Source organism: Colossoma macropomum, unplaced genomic scaffold (assembly GCF_904425465.1).
Source record: "Colossoma macropomum unplaced genomic scaffold, Colossoma_macropomum, whole genome shotgun sequence".
NCBI classification, from domain to species: domain Eukaryota; kingdom Metazoa; phylum Chordata; class Actinopteri; order Characiformes; family Serrasalmidae; genus Colossoma; species Colossoma macropomum.
Genome location: NW_023494798.1, coordinates 28,037,376 through 28,058,342, shown reverse-complemented (window position 1 = coordinate 28,058,342; position 20,967 = coordinate 28,037,376). Strand labels below are relative to the sequence as shown.

At 38.3% G+C, this 20,967-nt stretch overlaps 1 protein-coding gene across 1 annotated transcript in view; it reads right to left on the bottom strand.

Moving 5' to 3' along the window:
• Window positions 1-1,299: 1,299 nt before the first annotated feature.
• Window positions 1,300-20,967, bottom strand: part of LOC118817965 (ATP-binding cassette sub-family C member 8) — a 46,225-nt gene continuing 26,557 nt past the window's right edge. Inside the window, exons 20-40 of the mRNA XM_036585010.1 lie at window positions 20,792-20,876; window positions 20,621-20,701; window positions 18,438-18,575; window positions 18,134-18,247; window positions 17,305-17,352; window positions 16,469-16,532; window positions 13,809-14,053; window positions 11,364-11,530; window positions 11,183-11,252; window positions 9,626-9,783; window positions 9,273-9,365; window positions 9,039-9,141; window positions 8,030-8,143; window positions 7,759-7,879; window positions 6,176-6,306; window positions 6,000-6,078; window positions 5,802-5,910; window positions 5,603-5,706; window positions 3,521-3,654; window positions 3,341-3,403; window positions 1,300-1,437 (exon numbers count right to left, since the gene is read on the bottom strand). Coding sequence (XP_036440903.1) covers window positions 1,300-1,437; window positions 3,341-3,403; window positions 3,521-3,654; window positions 5,603-5,706; window positions 5,802-5,910; window positions 6,000-6,078; window positions 6,176-6,306; window positions 7,759-7,879; window positions 8,030-8,143; window positions 9,039-9,141; window positions 9,273-9,365; window positions 9,626-9,783; window positions 11,183-11,252; window positions 11,364-11,530; window positions 13,809-14,053; window positions 16,469-16,532; window positions 17,305-17,352; window positions 18,134-18,247; window positions 18,438-18,575; window positions 20,621-20,701; window positions 20,792-20,876 — 2,359 coding nt within the window. The remainder of the gene's footprint in view (window positions 1,438-3,340; window positions 3,404-3,520; window positions 3,655-5,602; window positions 5,707-5,801; window positions 5,911-5,999; window positions 6,079-6,175; window positions 6,307-7,758; window positions 7,880-8,029; window positions 8,144-9,038; window positions 9,142-9,272; window positions 9,366-9,625; window positions 9,784-11,182; window positions 11,253-11,363; window positions 11,531-13,808; window positions 14,054-16,468; window positions 16,533-17,304; window positions 17,353-18,133; window positions 18,248-18,437; window positions 18,576-20,620; window positions 20,702-20,791; window positions 20,877-20,967) is intronic.

Genomic DNA, 20,967 nt, shown 5'->3' with positions numbered 1-20,967 from the left:
TATAAATAGAAAATTAAAATGCTTTTGCGGGCTGGATAGGACTGTGTGGCGGGCCTGATCTGCCCCCCGGGTCTTGTGTTTGACTCATGGATTTTAGACACTAGTTCCTATAAATGTAGTTATGTTACAGCTGAATGTTGGGGGGAGAAACATGGCTGAAACCCCTCCTTCTTTCAATCTAATGCCCTATAAATCCACATCCACACTTTCCGTTCCTGTGATGAACTGTTCACAATCCCCACCGCCACCCCATCTCCTCCTCAGTTCCTCAGTCCTGCATCAGTCCTACTATAGCTATGAGGGGGGATCTGGCCTTCTAGCTACAGGTAGAAGATGCCCAGAGCTCCAGACCAAGTTTGCAAAGTCCCTCCCTCCTCCCTCAATCAATCTTCCCTCATACTGCCACCACATGTTAAAGGCATGGTCTGAACTCACAAACAGCCATTGTAATGAACCTGAATTAACCATTTGACATCAAAGCACTGTTTACATATTAATGATTCGATTATGCAGGTATGCTGTATTGTATACTCTAATAGTTTTAGTAAGTCAGTGTTTTGCTGACTGATATGATTCAGTTATCAGCTGTGAATTGTGAAATATGACTCAGTTACTAGTCATCATCTTTCTTTCACTCATAGCCTAAATAAAAACAAAATATTGCTGCACTGGGGGCGGGGCTTCCCAGAATTTCCTCTCATTTTTCATCAGTTCTCTTCATAGAAGAAAGGTTTATCAGAGTTCTTGTTATTCTCATTCTAATTTTTAAAATATTTTTTTGTTATTCAGATAATGATTTGGTTTGTGTTCATGTTCACCAGTTCAGAGTGTCTTGCTGTCATAGTTAAACAAATGGTGCCTCATACTGGGTTGTATTTAGTGGCTATAATGTAAGATTTTGCTCCATCTTTGAAAGGTTGCAGGTTTGAATCTCAGTGATGCCGCAACCAAAAAAGTCAGTAATTACCAGTGCATTGTTGATATGTTGCCGATACCAATAAAACTCGATATCAGTCAATATCGGCGAATATTATTGGTCAACTGATATCTACCACTTTCTGCGACACGTTTCTTTCACAATACTTTTGATGATGACCATCAAAAATCATTTAAAAGCTCAAAGTAGATACAGAATGTACAACTGTGCCAAATTTAAAGCTTTGTTTACAATTTATTAGTAGTTCTAAAACATCTATCAGTTATTGTATATTACATAAATATTCTGTGAACAAATCTGTACAAATAATACACAGACCATAGAAAACCCACCCACCCCCGTCCCTCTCCTTTCTGTCTTGCTCACTTGTCCGCTCGGACAAATGAGGAGAAGACGCTGTCTTTCTGCTCCAGCAGGACGTCGGGTCCAGCGTACTCCAGAATGGCTCCGTGCTTCATTACGATGACCACATCTGAAGCCAGGATTGTGTGCACACGGTGCTGCAAGAGAAGTTCAGCTTCAGTTAGCGAGTAATTTTACAGGAAGCATTATCATCTTTTTTAACCTGAAATTAGTAGCTTGTTACTAATATGTACATTATGTAGTCATGAAAGTGAGATGTTGAAATGTGGGCCAACATGAAGGCCCTTCAGGGCAGACTATATCTGAAGTGCTGTCTGTCCATGCTTTGATGACCATGTATCTAGTAGACGAACATAACAATACAGTACTGTGAAAAAGTGTTTACCCCCTCCCCTTCTTCTATTTTTGCATATTTGTTACACTAAATGGTTTCGGATCTTCATACAAAATATAAAAAGAAAAGGAGATCGTGAAAAAAAAACAAAAGTTCTTAAATGATCATCTCGTTTATTGAAGGGAAAAAATGCCCATGTGAAAAAGTAATTGCCTCAATAAACTGAATAACTCGTTTTGCCCCCTTCAGCAGCAATAACTACTCCCAAATGCTTCCTATGACTGGAGATCAGTCTTTCACATCACTGTGGAGGAATTCTGTCCCACTCCTCTTTGCAGAAATGCTTTATTTCAGCCGCACTGGAGGGCTTTCGAGCATGAACTGCCTGTTTAAGGTCTTGCCACAGCATGTCAGTGGCGTTCAAGTCAGGACTTTCGATTAGGGCACTCTAAAAATGTAGTTTTGTTTCTTTTGAGCTGGTCAGAGGTGAACTTGCACTTGTGCTTTGGATAGGTTGTTGCTGCACAGCCCAATTGCACTTGAGCTTCAGGTCATGGACTGATGACCGGACGTTATCCTGCAGGATTATTATTCCCACACCATCACACTACCTCCACCATGTTTGACTGTAGGTATAATGTTCTAATTGTGGACTGCTGTGTCTTTGGCATATGTAACAAGACCCCTGGCTTTCAAAAAGTTCCACTTTCGACTCATCAGTCTACAGAACATTGTTCTACAAGGCTTGGGGGTCATCAACTATTTTTTATTTATTTATTTATTTTTTTTTAGTTTTGTCAAATACGAAATATGTCAAATACTGTGGTTAGCAATGGTTTTCACATTTCAGCTCTTTTTTCTATCCGAGGCAAGCGAGGCCTGCAGTGCTGTAGAGCTTTATTGGTAGAATACTGGTAGGCCGGCCACTTCGGGAAGATTCACCACTGATCCAAGTTTTCTCCATTCGGAGATGCTGGTTCTCACTGAGGTTCGCTGGAGTTCCAGAGTCTTTGAAATGGCTTTGTAATCCTTTCCAGATTGATATTTCAATGTCTTCCAAAATGTTTTTGATCACAGCATAGTGCGCTGCATGTTGAGACCTTTTAACCTACTTCACATTGCTAGAAAAGTTCTATTTAAGTCATGTTTCAGTTCTACAGGGCTGGCAGTAATCAAGCCTGGGTGTGTCTAGTTAAACTGACCCCAGTTATCAGCTAAATTTGTTTACCTGGTTGATTAAGTAACTAAGGGGGAAATAACTTTCTCACACAGGGCCAGTTGGTGTTGGATAACCTTTTTTCCTTCAATAAATAAAATGATCCTCCAAAAACTGCATAATGTGTCTACTCTTTATCTTAAATTCAGTAAATTAAATATATGAAACAATTAAGTGTGACAAATATGCAAAAATAGCAGAAGATACTTTTTTATGGCACTGTAGGCCTCCGTGTGTTTGAGAGCAGAGCTTAAGTATTTGCGTGTAGCTGTTGTGCACTCAGACAAAACTATTAGAACAGAAATTTTAGAGCTTTTAGGCTCAGAGGAATAAAACGTGATGAGATTCTGACTCAGTAAACACGTTAATGCTCTGATCCTCTGACATCACCGTGATGGTTTGCGAGGGCGCATGAGGACGCAGCCGCATCAGTAATGCCTTCTCTTTATATTGCTATCACATTTAAAGCGGGGATTTGTCTGGTACTTACAGCTATGTTTACCACCGTCCGATCCGCAAAAGCAGTCATGACGACTTTCTGTAGAATACTCTCCTGTTCAGAGGAAGACAGGTGTGCAGAGTTAGGACCAGTTAACTAATTTCTCTGTTCTCTTTATATATACAATAAATTTTATAAACTGCCCAGAATGGGATTGATCACTGTTCTCACAGTGCCCATGTCGATAGAGGCAGTGGCTTCGTCCATGATGAGGATGCTGCTCTTCCTCACAAACGCTCGGGCCAGGCAGAACAGCTGCCGTTGCCCCTGGCTGAAGTTTTCTCCTCCCTCCGTCACCATGGCATCTGTGGAATAGACAGAAGATTGTTATTAAAATAAAAAGGCCAAAGAACTACAGATAAACAGAGCCAAAGCCACCCTGGAACCAACGAAGTATTGTTCATTTTGTTGCACCCCTTGCCTCAATAGACACACATCATGAGAGTCAGTCATGAAGTGGGCTGTCAGAGTTATGCCAGTACTCATTATACACTACTGAATGTTCATTTCATCATTATTTATTAGTTACTTTGTTTCTTTAAGTGGGGATTTTGCTGTGAGCGATGGATTGCATCTATTCTTTTAGTTTAAGTTCAGAAGCCTTGATGGGCAAGAAGGAAAAAAAAGGAAAATGAAGTGCGTTCTTGAATCTAAGTTCCAGTTTATTTATTTTTTCAGCCTGTTTCACATACCAAAAACAGCAGAAAAAAAAGATATTTCTAGTATCACTTTCAATAATTTCAGCCATCAAAAACCTCTAAAAAATTTCTTCATTTTTTCCACTACTGTATGAAATAAATGGCTGACACTTAGCATGTTATACTAGCTTTGGCCAACAGACCAGTTGTTTTTCCCCCTTAACCTTTGTGAACCAGGTGGAAAAAAAAAAAATACGGTGGAGCTAATTGGCTAATAATTAGCATGCCATATCAGCTACGATCACAAGGGTATCCGTACACAGTAATAGCCATCCTGAGGTTTGTGAGCCATTACAGTCTGCTACACACGGTAAAGAAATTTAAGCTAACCAAATGGACTGGAGTAGCATGTAGCTAACATACATGATCGCCTACTTTCAGACTTAAAGTCATTGAATCAAAATGGGCCTTTTTACCTTGTTAGTTCATGTCAGCTCATTTACACTGAAAACCATGTTCATGTTAACTCAAGTGAGGTAGTTCAAATATGAGGCAGTATTTGGGCTGTTTTCTAAAGTTTTCTGCTGCACTGCGAGGCTGAGGGACTGCGAGGCTTTGAGGGGGGTCAGCTGATGATGGAGTGACATGCACACACTCACACACACACATACACACACTCTTGCTCAAACACTAAGTAATCACACTCGTACACAGATTTAACTGACTGAACCTCACTTCTTTTTTCCTGAAGTCTTTTTCTTTTGCTGTTACAGTAAAAGTGTAGGAACAGCAAAAGAGATGCTAACAGGCTAGCCAGCTAACCGGCATTCAGCCTCATCGACATCTTATAAAGTTAAAAAAAAACAAAAAAAAAACACGTAAAATCAAGTTTTCAAAAATTTGTGAGTCATGTTTCAGAAACAACAAGAAATACATATCAAAAATATTGTTGCTCATTTTTTAACAAAATATGGTTGTTTTAAATTATTTTCATTTGGCTTTTATGCAAAACACATGGATTCTGCTGACTGTCTGAGACTGACCCTGTTCGTTCTGGAATGCCCACTTTTCATGCACCAATCAAATTCTGAAGAATAAAATCATGTCCAGTCTACAATGATTTCCCACAGTGGCCTGTTTCACTTTCAAAATGCCACACTAAGGAAGAAAAATGCATTCTGATTTCTGATTCACACTGACTTTAATAAGCTAATAATTTCTTCCAAAGTGTTTGTCGACATTTATAAAAAAAAGAACCACTGAACAACTTAACTGCCTCTGAATTGGCAGTCTGTTAAATTAATCTGACCCCTTGTGGTTGAAGCTGGCATGGCATGACAGTTGTTTGACAGTTAGCTCCCCAGTATTTTTATTCATTTATTTATTTATTTTTTACCAGGTTAATGAAGGGTCAAAGAGCCTGTTTACACCTTGCATTAACATGTGTTTCATGTCCAAATTGCATCTGGATAAACTCTGGCCAGATTCTGTTGACACTTTTCACTAAAATGTGTCTCCAGTGTGACCGGATGAGATGTGATTGTACTTTTCCAATTTTCAACTTTAGAATAGAAATGACTTTAGAATACTGACACCGATGGTCATTTTTTCTTACCAAGTCCCCCAGGTAAGGCTTTGACCACAGGCATCAGCTGAGCAATCTCCAGAGCTTCCCACAGTATCCTGTCTGTGGCCTTTCTCTCCGGATCCAAATTAAAGCTGAAAGGGAATAAAGGAAAGGTGTCTTCATTGGTTTATCTGTAGAAATGTTGAAACAAATCTGGGATATGGTGTCTTCACGATAAAAGGTTTACCGAATTGTTCCGCTGAATAAAAAGGGGTCTTGTGGAATGATGGAAAATCTGGAACGCAGGGTCTGGAGGGGCAGCTTTGCAAGATCAATGCCATCCACAATAATTCGACCTGAGAGGAGAAAACAAAGTGACAGTGAACCACTAAATTTACAGACTGACCATGATATATGATGCACAGAATGATAAGGACCCATTTACCTTCAAATGTGTCCACCATTCGGAAAAGGGCCAGGGAGAAGGATGACTTTCCGCTTCCTGTTCTTCCACATATTCCCACCTGCAGAAATACAGCACATTACTGATGATGGTAATGTCTCTCTTTGTGGAATAAAGCAAGGAATGCAGTGAATGAGTGTGTTTAAAGGCTGCTTTGCCTTTTGTCCAGGTTTGATGTGGGCGTTGACGCGCTTTAGAACAGGCTTTAGGCTGCTGTCGTAACGCACACTCAGGTTTTCAATCTGGATCTCGCCGTATTTGGGCCATCCTGACGGAACCTGAGCCGGAGCTACAAACAGAGCATCAGAACACGACAGAGCTCAGAAAAGCAGAATGAGTATCCAGCTAATGAGTGGGTCAGTATATTTATTACACTGCTTTATTTAACAGGGACAATACTCACTAATCAGCTTCTATTCTATGATAGAAATGTGCCAGAGTTAGCCAAATGGTTAATTTTCATCTGCTGACCCTGGGCGGGTTGATGGTTTAAAATATGAACTATTCTTAAAATAGTCAAAACAGCAACAAGTAAGTTTATGAATTATAATTTTTTAATGTATTGTTCCTTTTTTCATATTAACATCTTTTCTAAATCCGGTTAATATGCACAAATTATATAAAAAAGAATAAGTGCACTATGTAGTGTATCTTTTACACAATATATAGCATTCTACCGAATTAATTCACACTGCAGTCCCCCCCGACCCCCAAACAAAAAAAAAAAAAATAAATAAATAAATAAGACCTTCAGACCTTAGATATTTATCAAGATTTGGTTATGATATATTTAAGCTGAAGGCATTAGTAATAAGCCAATTATATTCAAAATCATCATTTATAGGACACTTTCTATTGGGAGATGGCTGCCGCATAAATTTCAGCTCCTACATTTCAGCTTCTGAAAAGGTTTGTTTCTGAAGATCTTTTTGATTTGTTTTAAACTACATTTGAAATATTTAGATTCGTTATGAGTTTAATTTTTAAACAAAAAATAAATAAATAAAAAGAGTTTTAATCCGTAGGCAGTGCCTTATTTTAGCCATTTTTAAAGCAAGTGAGCATGTCAGTTTTCAATAAACCTGATGTTAGTTGACCACATGTTAGTTGTACATGTGTTCTATGTGTTATTCTGTTTCTGGTTCTGGGTTGGTCAGGTGGGTTATGAACTGTGATTGTATGGCTAGAGGTAATCTGCCTGTTTCCTGGCTGCTTGGTTGGTGCTGTGCGGTGGCTATGCTGGCTGCCTGTTCAATAAAAGAGCATTCGTCTTTAAAGTGCAATGTTTCCTACATCTTATTCTTTGCTGACACTACAATATTAAATTACATCTGGTTTATTTTGAGGAAAACAATATCACACATTGGAATATCTTGGGAATAACGCTACAGCCCACCCATTTTTGTTCTTGTAATGTCATCAGCACTTTTGGGACAAAAGAGTTTCAATATGAGCTTTTAATGACAGTTTGGGGGAAAAAAAACAGTCAAATTATTATTCAGGCAAAACCTGCTCTTCATACCAAAGAGGACGCCTTGATGAAAATGAAGCTGAGTGCTGAAGATTATTACTTAGTCATTTTTATGTTGACAAAACCTTTTTAGGTATTTTGTCTTACTAGTTGCTGTTAAGTTACTGTGAAAATCCAAAATTAGAAAATCTAAAAACAGAATATTAGATGATTGTTTGGTGGCAAAGTTTTTGACAGACAGTGTTTGATTTCAGTTCCTTATTGACTCACTCAGTTCTCCATTGTAGCTCTCGGGCTGGGTGTGCAGCAGGCTGCTGATTCTCTTCACGCACCCCAGCTGCACCTCCATATCCGCCAGGTTACGCACCATCCAGTTCAGATAGTTGGACACCTGCACAAACACCAGATGTGGGAGACACTCATCTGTAACCTTTAAATATAGACGGATCAGGCATTTTATAATCCACGAGAGAAGGTTTGATGTGAATACACTGGAGCAATCTGCGTAATGTGTGTACGTGTGCCCGGCAGGAGGGCTTACCATGAGAGCATATGTGAGGCCCAGGCCCACTAATCCAGCTGAGAGCTCGCTGTATAGAGCGCTGGTAATGGAAGCCACAGCTGCTATCAGCACCACAAAAGCCCCGATATACTCCTGCAGATCCAGCATTTAATCTGTTAATACTGTAGTATCAAACAAACAAAGTGATATTTTTGGTTCTATTAAGGTAAAAATGGTGAACTTTTGATAACCCCACAAATGTGCCTCCTAGTGGACATTTGGGTGAATTTCAAGTTATAATTCTCCTATTTAAAGGGGAACGTGACAGACTTTTCAAAATGTTTTCATATTTTAATCACTAAAGTGTAAACAAAGTCATTTAATCAGGAATGGGCCATTGTAGAGAAACTTTCCCAGTTGGATTTGTTTACAGTGGTGGTGATAGGAACCAGGGGTCATGATGTCTACAATGCAGATTTAATTTTATTTACCAAAGCAATCAGTGAACCTACACTTTTTCTGAATTTTTATGTATTGCTGATTTTATATATATATATATATATATATATATATATATACATAGAGAGAGAGAGAGAGAGAGAGAGAGAGAGAGAGAGCGCAACAGCAATTTTCAAATGATAAAAAAAATGGAAAATGACCAAAATGTCATTAGTCTCTATGGACATCTAGGTCCTATCACCACCACTGTGAAAAATTCACTAAGTTTGTCTAGAACAGGGCATTTCACATAAAATCACATTTATATGTCATGACTTTATTTACATCTTAACCGTTTTGAATTCTGAAATTTTCAAAAATCGGTGGAATTATCCTTTAAAGGCTCACTTGAATTTTAAAATTGTAAAAAGTTTAAAAGCATAACATTTTTGCAGCAATTGTAAAATTGTGGAGTAAAGTGAGGCACAATACATACAAGAATTGCTTCGTATACAGGAAGAACAAACAGTGATACTAAACTACATTCTTGCCTAAACGTATCGTCTCTAAAACTGTGGCATTAGGCTGTAATAGATTAGTGTGTTTTTACCATACGAACTTCGAGCCAGCGATTGGCTGCCGTGAGAAAAAGGGAGGCGATGTTGTTAGCATCTGTGTACTCCAACAGTTTCTTCTTAAATCTTTGTTCATGCCTACAGCACAAATATGGAACAAGTTACTTTTAACCATGTCAAATTACTGCAGACAGTAAATAGAAGTCCTTAGCATCATTCTGTATTTTCTCTATTATTCTTTTCAACCTTTCAGTCTATCAGCGCTGTACCTGAAGGCTCTGATGGTGGTGAGGCCCTCTATAGTCTGAGAGTAGTGTGACAGGAGGGGGATCTGGGTGCTGTCCTCTAACTGCTGCAGATCCCTATAAACACACACACACACACAAAACATGCAGAACCGTATATTATTAATATGTATTGAATACAAATATTGATTGTGTAACTACTCTAACATGACATTAATTAAATCAATTATTAAAATCATTTAAAGTAGGAGGGGATGGGGTTTGGCATGCAGAGAAAACAATGTTGATATGTCATGCATTACTGGCATCTCAAATCCCATTAAAGTAGTTCTATTAAACTTTGCCTGGAGTGTTGATTTGGCTGGCGGAGGACTCACCTGGATGCCACGCGGAAGTATTTTTGAATGAAGTAGTAGGCGATGGCCAAAGGGAGCAGAGCGATGAGGAAGACCGGTGTGACGAAGGAAATCACCCCCACCGCAGACACACACAGCAGAGTGGAGCGGCTCAAACACTCCATTGTGACTGGGATGTGCTAAAATTACAAGCGTTCAGTTCAATTTAATTCAGTTTTGCTGCGTTCACTGTGCACACTGGCACAAAGCCATGCCAATACAAGAGCTCCACTTACCAAGCCTAAGACAACAAAAACTTAGTTAACTGCAATGTGTGTCTTTGCTGGATGCTTCAGATTGTTTTGAAAGAACACTTCAAAATACAGAACCCAGTGTTTAAAAGTTTGGAATCAGTGTTTTTAATAATGTAAAAAAAAGGATTTGGCTGCATACAAGTGTATGAAGTGATTCTAATATGTTAGTCTTGTACAACTTCACAGGTTTCAAATAATGAGTAGGACACCAGGAAGCTTTAAAAATACTGAGAAAGCTGTAAAACATCAATAATTAGGTTTTAACTAGAACCGGAAAGTTTTTGAACAAAATTTAAGTTGGCTTGACAAAGTCATTGCTATGGAATCCCAGGCGGTTGCTAAGGTGTTGCCAGGCCATTGCTATGGAATCCCAGGTGGTTGCTAATGTGTTGCTAGACCATTGCTATGGAATCCCAGGTGGTTGCTAAGGTGTTGCCAGGTCATTGCTATGGAATTCCTGGTGATTGCTAACGTGCTGCCAGCCCTTTGCTATGGTCTCCTATAGTTGTTAGGCCTTTACTGTGAAATCCCAGGCGGCTGCTAAGGTATTGCTGTCCCATTGCTATGGTATCTCAGTTGGTTGCTAAGGTGTTGCTAGGCTGTTACTATAGTATCTAGAATGTCACTATGATGTTGCAGGGCCATTTCTATGCACATCTATACAGGCTCTACGATCCTGCAAGGGTTTGTGGTTCTAGTTCGAAAACTGCAACTCGTAAAAAACTTTGTCAAGCCAACTCAATAAAACTGATATTCCAAATCCGTTATATTTCAAAAGTGGAGGTCAAATCTCAAGGCAGATAAAAAATAATGTCAATTCTAAAAAAATATAGATAAATAAAAACACAATGTTAATCAATAATTATAGTATTTACATTTCTTCCTGCTCACCATATACTTAAAATATTATATATAACAGCCAAAACTATCTTTTGCCACATAGTCTATGATATTTAAATCCACACTGTTACACAAACTTGTTAACATGCTAAGTGATTCCAAACTTACAAGCTAGTGTAAATACTAAACACAATGCTGCACAGGATCTGTTTGGTATAAGTGAAAACAAAGAAAAACAGTCCAAACAAGTTATGTCAGATCTTAAGGACATTCTTTTAGTATACAGTAGCAGCACTCAGGAATCATGGGTTCATTAACGTTATCAATGCAAACTGAAATATCATCACCACTCAGCACTAGCTGCATGAACTGTTTTAGTAGAGCCCTTTACTCAAGTGTTTAGAACACAAAAGTCAACTTTTTAATCAGTCTTCATCTTTATCACCTGATCGATGGTGTTGATGTCACCAGAGAATCGGTTGAGAATGTTCCCGAGAGGGGTTATCTCAAAGAGCCTGTAGAATAACACAAATATCATTATGTATTTCATTTCTAAGCCATTATGTGTTGTGAATGTGCTGTGGTCATAATGCTGTTGCGTTTCAGTCTTTTTCCCCAACACAAACCTCATAGGCGCAAGGACGATGGTGCGGAGGAGACTGCAGTGAAGCTCCCTAGCCACTCGCAGACCAGTCCATTCTACTGCCAGAGAGGTGACCAGACACAACACTATACCCAAACAACACAGCATGGAGAACACCTGCAGGTACGGAGCATGACTGAACACACAGTCCTGACAGAGAGAGAGAGAGAGAGAGAGAGAGAGAGAGAGAGAGGGAAAGAGATGTGGGGAGGTTAAAATACCACCTATATACACATTTAACATGAAAGCAGTATGATTCACAATTTTTTTTTTTTTTTTCCACAAATTTACACAGTTTTCCTCTTTTACCCAAAATGGTGTCGATCAACCAAGACATATTAGGTTTCTCAAGTTTACATCTTTAGTCCTGCACTGGAGCTATTAAGCTATTGTAGTTAACCTATAATGGAAGCTTGTACTGCACCAATTAGTGCTGTGTAAACTTCATGCCTACATCATCACACATTTGCCTTAATCTGTGTCAAATTGTTAAATAATCGTGAATAAACTTGCTTATGTGGTTTCTGACATACTGTTATCAATGATGCTTTAGTGAAGGCCCATGTAATGGCTACACGTCAGCAATAAAAGCCCTTCCCAACAACTTGCATTTGCCAACTTTGATGTCAAATTGATATAATATCAATGTCAGGTGACACTGCTTTTTAGACATTCTGTTACGTTAAGCTTTGTGGAATGAAATGACAAAGACTTTGTGGAGACATAATGCTGATAATATGGCATAATATGACAGAGCTTCCCAGGTCAGGCTGGTTGAACAAAAGTGAGCGTTTTCTGAGACTCATAAGTAAAGTAAGATTAATTTTACCATTTATCAGATTTGAGCTGTTCTACATCAGCAGCATTATGTGACTGTAATGTAAACTAATCTACAAAGTCAGGTGTTATACTGTGCTGCCTTATCACATTTAAAAATGTCATGACAACCCAGTGTCAGCTGACGTAAGTATTTATATCAACTTGACATCAGAGTTGGCAAAAGCAGCCGTACCCACAGATGACATCTACTGAAATAAGCCTAAATGTTTATGTTCATTCCCCAGTCCATACAGGCCATACATGGAAACTTAACTGCAAAAGTAGTTTTGAATTCATTGTTTTTGTGAGGTCAGGAAACTCGTTTATGTTCAGTACTGTGCAACAGTTTTAAGCACCTGAGAAAATTTTAAAAAGCTCTTTATCTGAGCGGTATGTAATTATTTGCTCAAAATACCAATATTAGAATAAATACAAATAACATAAATACAATAAGTAGTAACTTTATGTCTGTGAATGTGTTTATTTAAGGATTCCCAAACTTCTCCTCATGGAAGCCCAGTATGATTTGTAGTTCTCACACAATATCTAGTTTGGCCAATCAGTGCTTCACTATGTTAAAATCATGTGTGCTTTTGATGAATTTGAACAAATCTATATGATGGCAGGAGGAGCCCAGGAGAAATCTGGAATCAAACTATGTTTTTCAAGTTAGCTCACAAGATATCAACAACTTTCTTGTTGCTTTTTTCCTGTTTTATGTTTATATGCATTCGAATGAATTTACATATATTCTAATGCCATCTCAAGCTTTTTACAAGCAAGAACACATTTATTGCCAAGACACGTTTTGAAACAATATACCTCATTCACCAACATCTTCATAAGTTTTTTCTTAAATTTGTTCCTAAGAAAAAGTCTACATCAGATTCATGATGTGTTCTTAAAGCGTAGAATTGCACCTTTGTGCTCTTGCGTGTGTGTATATTCTGATCTTACCCAAGAACAAATCCCAAATAAGAAAACACTGGTGAACATCAGAACCTTCATGAAAACTGTGAAAGTGGGTTTTAAGAAGAAATTTCTTCTTAAGAACGGTTGGTGAATATCTGCCTGTTCTGCTTATAGCATTTTAGCCTCGCCCATTCACACTGAAGTTACAAGTGTTTCAGCCTGGACTGCTTTTTGAACAAGTCACAATAAAGAGCACCCAATTAGAACAGGGCTCATTTTCACGTCTAATAGTCTAAAGGCACTGAAAAACAGCCTGTTTAATTCTAAGGGATAAAACAAGGTTGGAAAATCGTCATGTAAAAATGAATTACAACTGATTTTGGTGCATAAATTTAATCAGAAACACAAATGTTCTAAGTAAACTTCAGGGAAAAGTACAAAATACAAAAAAAGGTATATGGACCATTTAAACACTAAAGAAACTCCACATAAATGCAAATGCATAGCATATTTGTAAACTGTTATAGTTTATTTGTATTCAGTACCATATAATGTTAGAAAATATTACTTTAAAGTCAGGGCCATTTTAGATTTAAACAAATATGCCTGGTGAAAAAGTCTTATATTGCACTAGAGTATAATACTATATATGGGATTAACCGGCTATGCTTAATAATTAGAATGGGCTTTCCTTCACCTGTGTAGCTGTGCAGTTGTTATCAAAGCTGTCTATTCGAGCAGCGATGGCCTGAGAGGTCCAGTGAGCGAGCCAGTAGTCTATAGCCAGCATGAGCGAGTGTTTGGTGAGCTGGGAGAGGATGAGCAGGGGCAGCAGGAGGAGGCCGGCCTCCCGCAGGTATGTCCCGAACGAGCTCCACGGGATAGTGGCCCTTTGGTTTAGCTCCGCTGTCAGGCTGTCCTCATCTGTGGTCATGGAGCCATCTGTGGGTCACGCAATGCAAAGCAAAACTTTATTCTATGTGAGGTGCAGTTTGGTGTAGCTCCAGAACAGGTGACAGAATCTGAAAAAGGCTGGAAAGAACCTCAAAGGCTTTATTCATGATAAACCATGATTGTGCCACTATTGACCATATTGAACCACTGAAAAACAGCCTTTACTGACAGTGCAATAGAGCATTGCTGTTCACTGTGGATTATTGGCCATGCAGCTGGGTTAGAGAGAAAGAGTGCACTGAAAAGGAAAGGTTAGAGAGGAAAGGTGCACTGTCCAGAAACTAGCTAAATGATCTAGTTTACAGCATGCTAGGTAAGAACATTTATCTCATGAAGAAACATATTATTTGCCACATTCAACATATTTGTCAATTCTTGGGAGATCTTTTTCTGCAAGGTGTTGGGTTTTTCAAGGCATGCACAGTAAATTATACAAACTATATTATGTGGCTGTTGTTTTAAAGGGTGCATGTCATAGAAAACTCATTTGTCTTTGCTTTTTATGCAATAAAATAGTATGTAAACATTGTTAAACTTTGCCTGCGTCTGTATGGTCAATATAAAGAGATAAAGCTGCAAAAGCAGCCTTTTTTTAAGATCACTGGGTTTGTGATGTCATGAAAAACTTTACGTTTTACATATGCCCACCTGTTCAGCCTACAGTACTTTAGCTCCACCCACCGACACTGAAGTGTTTCAGACTGGACTGCTTCTAAATTGTACATGCTTTGCATTATGCATTACACACCAACCGGCAACTTCATTAAACACACCTCCTTATTTCTACACTCATTGTCCATTTTATCAGCTCCACTTACCATATAGGATCACTTTGTAGTTCTACAACTATAGACTGCAGTTTGTATGTTTCTCTGTATACTTTGTTAGCCCCCTTTTACCTTGTTCTTCAATGGTCAGGACCCTCACAGGACCACCACAGAGCAGGTATTATTTGGATAGTGGATCATTCCCAGCACTGCAGTGATACTGATGTGGTGGCGGTGTGTTAGTGTGTCGTGCTGGTATGAGTGGATCAGACACAGCAGTGCTGCTGGAGTTTTTAAAATACCACTCAAATAATACCTGCTCTGTGGTGGTCTTGTGGGGGTCCTGACCATTGAAGAACAGAATAAAAGGAGCTAACAAAGTATGCAGAGAAACAGATGGACTACAGTCTGTAATTGTAGAACTACAAAGTGCACCTATATAGTAAGTGGAGCTGATTAAATAGACAATGAGTGTAGAAACAAGGAGTTGCGCTTAATGAAGTGGCTGGTCAGTGTATCAGCATTAAAGGCAAAGTAACAAAAGCAGCCTGGTTATAGAGAGGTTGGAAAATGGCCCAACTACAATGGTGTAATGTGTGGTTTTTGGTACATAAAAACACACAAACAGGTGGAAATAACCTGAAAAATGCAGGATATGGGATTTAAGGATTCAGAGCATTTCCATGTAATTCATTATAGAGATAAATGTTTCAGATTAGTTATTGTTTAAAAATAAAATTGTTTCACATGCATTATAACACATCAAATAAGCCATGCGGTAGGTAAGCACAGAGTGCACCCAAAACAGATTCAGTGACCGTCATCATGGTCATCTAAGAATCTGAACTGAGAAAAATGTCTTTTTTCAGAATGTTTAATATCCCCAGCCTGTGTGGCATTAATTCTGTTAGAGATGATGCAGAAAGGCATGCTATTCAATCCAGACCTTTAGCCTGCCTGACAGTAATGTGAGAGGCTGGTGATATCCCACAAGTCCACACAGGGGAAGCCAACATAGATGAAGAAAACAACAACAGATAGAGAGCACAGTGCAGCTGTGAGGACACACATGGGTCAAAAGTGATGCAGAAAGTAGAATTCAAATCCAACTTCACTGTTATTCACCCATTGTGTGGCATCAGAGGTGGGTAGTAAATAGTTACATTTACTCAGTTACATAGAGTCATGTAATAAATTACATTTTAGTTATTAACACTTAGTTACTAACTAAACCACTAAGCTACACCACTGACAGCATCTGTACTGCTTTGATATCAGTCACAATTCTGACTAAAGCGCTTTATTATGGTACCACTTTGCAATCAGACTATTCTTGTAAATGGTTTATAATTAGTTTATTAATGGTTATTAATTAGATCATAAGGACCTTAAAATCATCAATAAGCAGTTACAACACATAGATAAGCCTGTTATATCTGATCAATACAGGATGCAAATTTGGTGTAATAAGCGGTGGGGGGGCAACATCAGGAGGCTAAAATTAAACTGTGTAAGCACAAATTTGCTAATTTTCAACATAACTTCATCGCATCACTTTTTTTCAGTGTAGAAATGAAGTAGAGGCAGAAATGTGTGCGAGTCTTCAGCGAGTTGCTGTTGTGTGGCTGATGTTTACCTTCATCCTCGTCCTCCGTGGCGAGGGTGTCTGTGGAGTACATGGGCTTCCTGAAACTCTTCCTCTTCAGCTCGACATTGTTCTCCTGAAGGAAGGTTAAAATAAACAGCCTACAGTAAACCTTCCTCGGTAAACCAGACTACTTGTTTACTAGGAAAGACATAAACCTTCCAGCACAGAGATTTAAGGGGAATTACACTGATTTTTCACAATTTCTTGGATGTAAACAGACCCTGGAGTGGTCAGAAATGTTCAGAGTGGTGGTGACAGGAACCAAGCGCCTAACAAGATTATCTCTAAAGCTCCCTCACTAAGTTATTACATGAATTGGTCATGAATTATGTCTGAGATATTGTTTTTATGATAGTTTTGAGATTTTTTTAAAAATCCACTCTTAGCAGAGATGTACATGCAAAATAGTCGCCAAATGTTTTCTTTACCATTACTTTACCAATATTAACATTACATATAAAAACTCAAAAGATCTGTGTAGGTCCTTTTGCGGTTTTAAATAGTAATTAAATAAAACTGTAGACATTGTGGCCCCTGGTTCCTATAAGTAAGTTTCTCCACAATGAACCATTTCATATCAAACCACTCTGAATGAGTTCATTTATGTTTAAATGCCTGAACTGTAGAGAAAATTTTGAAAAAATTGGTGGAATTCTTCTTTAACTCAAAAGCCTTGCTAAACTAATTAAACAGAAGAAGTCATTGCATCATTAGGACTCTCATGGCTGTGTCCAATTAGACAAATCATAGTCGACTGCAGAGGCCAGTCGCAATCATTGAGTTAATTCAGATGGAAGTTTCATTAAGACTTAAGACATTAAGACTTGTTTACTGGTTTGGCTGCTCTCAGTGCTCCTGTCTCCCATTACTTCCTCTTCAACATGAGCAAGAACATAATGAATTATTCCTCATAGCTCATTGACACAAATCAGGAAATTATGTTAAAAGTTTGCATTCTGAACTTTCAGTCCATAACACATTTTTGGTAAGTTGCAGAGGAAATATTAGGACATGAATTTGATTAAAGGCTATTGCTGTGTGTATAGCCTTTTGCCACATTTTACCATGTTTATTGAAATAGATTAAATAAGCGTCAGACCTAAAGATGTGAACCTTTTCAAAACAGAATGTATGTAAAACTTCATGTGTGTGTAACTAATTACGTACATATGTAATAAAATGATCATATAAATTTGCTATAACATTTATAACATGTAATAGTATAGCATTATGCAACACTGTATCTACACCAATATATATCTGCATCTATATATTGACGCTGTCAAAAAAAAACAACAACTTTTTGATGTTTTATTTTTTGATGATGTGTGGACCAATAGAATAAAATCTTTCTACATTAATTTACATTAAAACTAAAGAATTGTTTGCCCTCTCCCATAAATCTGCAACCTGTTTTCCTTTGGACAGCAATGATGTATGAATTATTTACAAGTGAGAAATAATTAATGTAAAAAGTATTTCATTCTTAACTCTTAGGGTTAAGTATGAAATATCAATGATGGCCAAATCTTAAAACCAACGTTGGTTTAGCGTATTCAGACATTAAGAAATAGGGTAGCATGTGTTTCTTTGGATTAGGACAGCCTGTCCAGTGTTTTAAATCAGCAGTTTGGTCTGTCAGTGCCTCTCAACCTTATTTTGTCTGTTCATCAGGGTCCTCCAGTGTTCATACAGCTCAGGCTCAGCGCACTGAATGTCCTTTAAGGTCCCTTGAGTCTGGACTGTCCCATCCTTCATGGCTATGATCTGAAGGATTATAAATAGAACATATAAGTACTGTAGGCTACTGTACTATAATGTCATGTCATGCCATTTTACATCATGCAAAAGCTGTATGCTGTGCAATCTTATGCTCTGCTTCACTGTTCTTGGGTTCTGGTTCAGTTACACTATGCTGTGCTGTGCTTTGACATGCAAATAGGAGTTGGGTTCTCACCCAGTCTGCATGTGGTAAATACTGCAGTTTGTGGGTCACCAGCACCACTGTCCTCTTCTCTTGTCTGAGCAGCTTCAGGATGCCCTCTTGCATCAGGTGGTCACTCAGGTGGATGTCCAGGGCTGAGAACGGGTCATCCTGAGAGAAGTGATGGAGACATCTGTTACTACATGTCGATACTGCTAAACCTTATCGTTTAAATGTTTAATGTTTATGCAAAGTGGTTATATCTTCCTTTTAATCCACTCTCCACCTTTAACAAGATTTTCTCAATGCTGTCATTGCATTTGTTTTGATATGAACAGAACCTAATCTGACAAAGCTAAAGAATAAAGAATGTAAGTAACCAAATAAAGGCAACGGAATATACTTTTTCATATACTATTTCAGTGGCCGTTATCATTACTCTGACAATAAGCACTTTGAATTTTGTTCTGAATATATACGCATGGCTGCTGATAGAAAAGCCCACAGAGAGTTCCAATTCCACATGCTTATAATTACTGTTCAGCAGTGCTAAGTAAATGTAATTCATTACTGTACTTAAGTAGTTTTTTCATGTATCTGTAATTTACTGAAGTATTTCCATTTTGGGCGACTTTTTACTTTCACTCCACTACATTTCAAAGTCAAATATCTGTCGTTCCTTTTGGTTTATGTGTGCATAAAAATGTAACATGTAAAAAAGAAAGAAGCGTGAAGGAAGAACACCAATCAGGGCACAGCGCAGACTTTGTTTTGAGCTTGTTTTGACCTGTTGGACATACCGACCCAGTGCAAGCATACGGTTCAACGTCAGTGCAGCAGTGTAAAATTTTGGGAGTGTCTATTCCAACATAAATGATGGAGCTAAGCTAACTTTATTAATCTTTTAGTACTTTTACTTTCAATACTTAAGTACATTTGAAGGCAAATACTTTTGTACTTTTACTCAAGTGGAGGTCTAAAGGGAGGAACTTCTACTTTTACTGGAGTAATACTTTACCTTGGGTATCTCTACTTTAACTCAAGTACATGATTTGTGTACTTCATCCACCACTGCTGTTCTGTGACTACTATGAATTATTCATAAGCCATAACGGGCCTATTATATACAGTCATAGGCAAAGGTTGGTCAAATGACATGGTTTGTTGATTTTCTAAGTGTAAATTAGTTAACACATTTACAGAGAACACACTTATTGCACAGTAACTGTTTATTTGCTGAATTTTATCATACTGGACACAATAAAACATAAAATGTAGCCTGTGCAAAAGTAATGGTGCATTTTAGATTTTATGTTTTGTTTTTTCAATATGTTAAACTAAGCCAATAAAAAGAAATTGTGTACTAAGGTGCCATATTTAAGTGTGTTCTCTGCAGAGGATGTGCTATTGACAAATTTGCATATGACTGTAACTATATATGTATAGTACAGTGCAAAAATCAGTCCGTTTTTCATATTTATAGTTTCTAGTCTAAATAGCCAGTATGCACCTTTTTTTCAGAAAAATGTAGAAAACATATATTTAACAGAAAAAGTCTTCGAAGTTGGTTGTTTTTTCTGCTTCTCATGACCCAAATAATTGTAATTACAAATTTAGGCTCATCAGTTCATAAAACTTCACCCCACATCTCAGTTTCTGTGTTCTAGCGCAAAATTTCTTTCTTGATAGCTACACATCCTTTCAGACCCATAGCCTTTGTTGTCTTCTCACAGCGGAAAGATGGACAGAAACACCTGTGGATTTTTTAGATTTGATGCAACAGTGGAGCTTGATTTTCTCAAAGATGAAAGCTTTAAGTACTGTTTATCTGATGGTGATCCTTTGCCTTTCCCTTTCTTATGCAAGTGGATTGTCTTATATCTGATCTGCTGAGAAATATCTCCAAAAAACGAATTACTGGAAATTGGACTGGAAATGAAATAAATGAACGGCAGTCTCTGACTTTTGCATAGTGCTGTATGAGAGTAAGGAACTGAAATGTGAGCCCCAGCACAGGCTTTTGTAGTTAAGGGTTAATGCAATAACTCTAACTGACCAAATAGATTTTGATGGAGCTTAGAGGCCTTCTATACTGGACAAAAGACTGTAGGTCAGAACACTGGCCAAGCAGCCTGTCAGCGAACTGCATACAGCTCTGTAAGTGTAGCCTGAGGAGCAGCATGTGATTCTGAAAGGCACTGGTCTGCTGGACTCACCAGGAACACTACACTGGTTTCCTGATAAAGTGCCCTGGCGACACTGATGCGCTGCCGCTGACCTCCAGACAGAATGATTCCCTGTAAGAAAGAGACAGAAGAGTGAGTATATACACACAGAGAGAAATGCACACACTCATGTCTTATTGAGCTTGTATAAACCTGGTCTACCCTCTCTCCAACCACAGTCTGGTCTCCATGAGGAAGGGTGTCAATGTCAGGCTGCAGCTGGCAGGCTTCGATCACTTCCTTATACCTGAAAGACACAGTAGATGAAAAGCACATCATTGTTCATCATGTAAAACTTATTCTTTCCCGTCTGCCCTTTACACACATAACAAACTGGC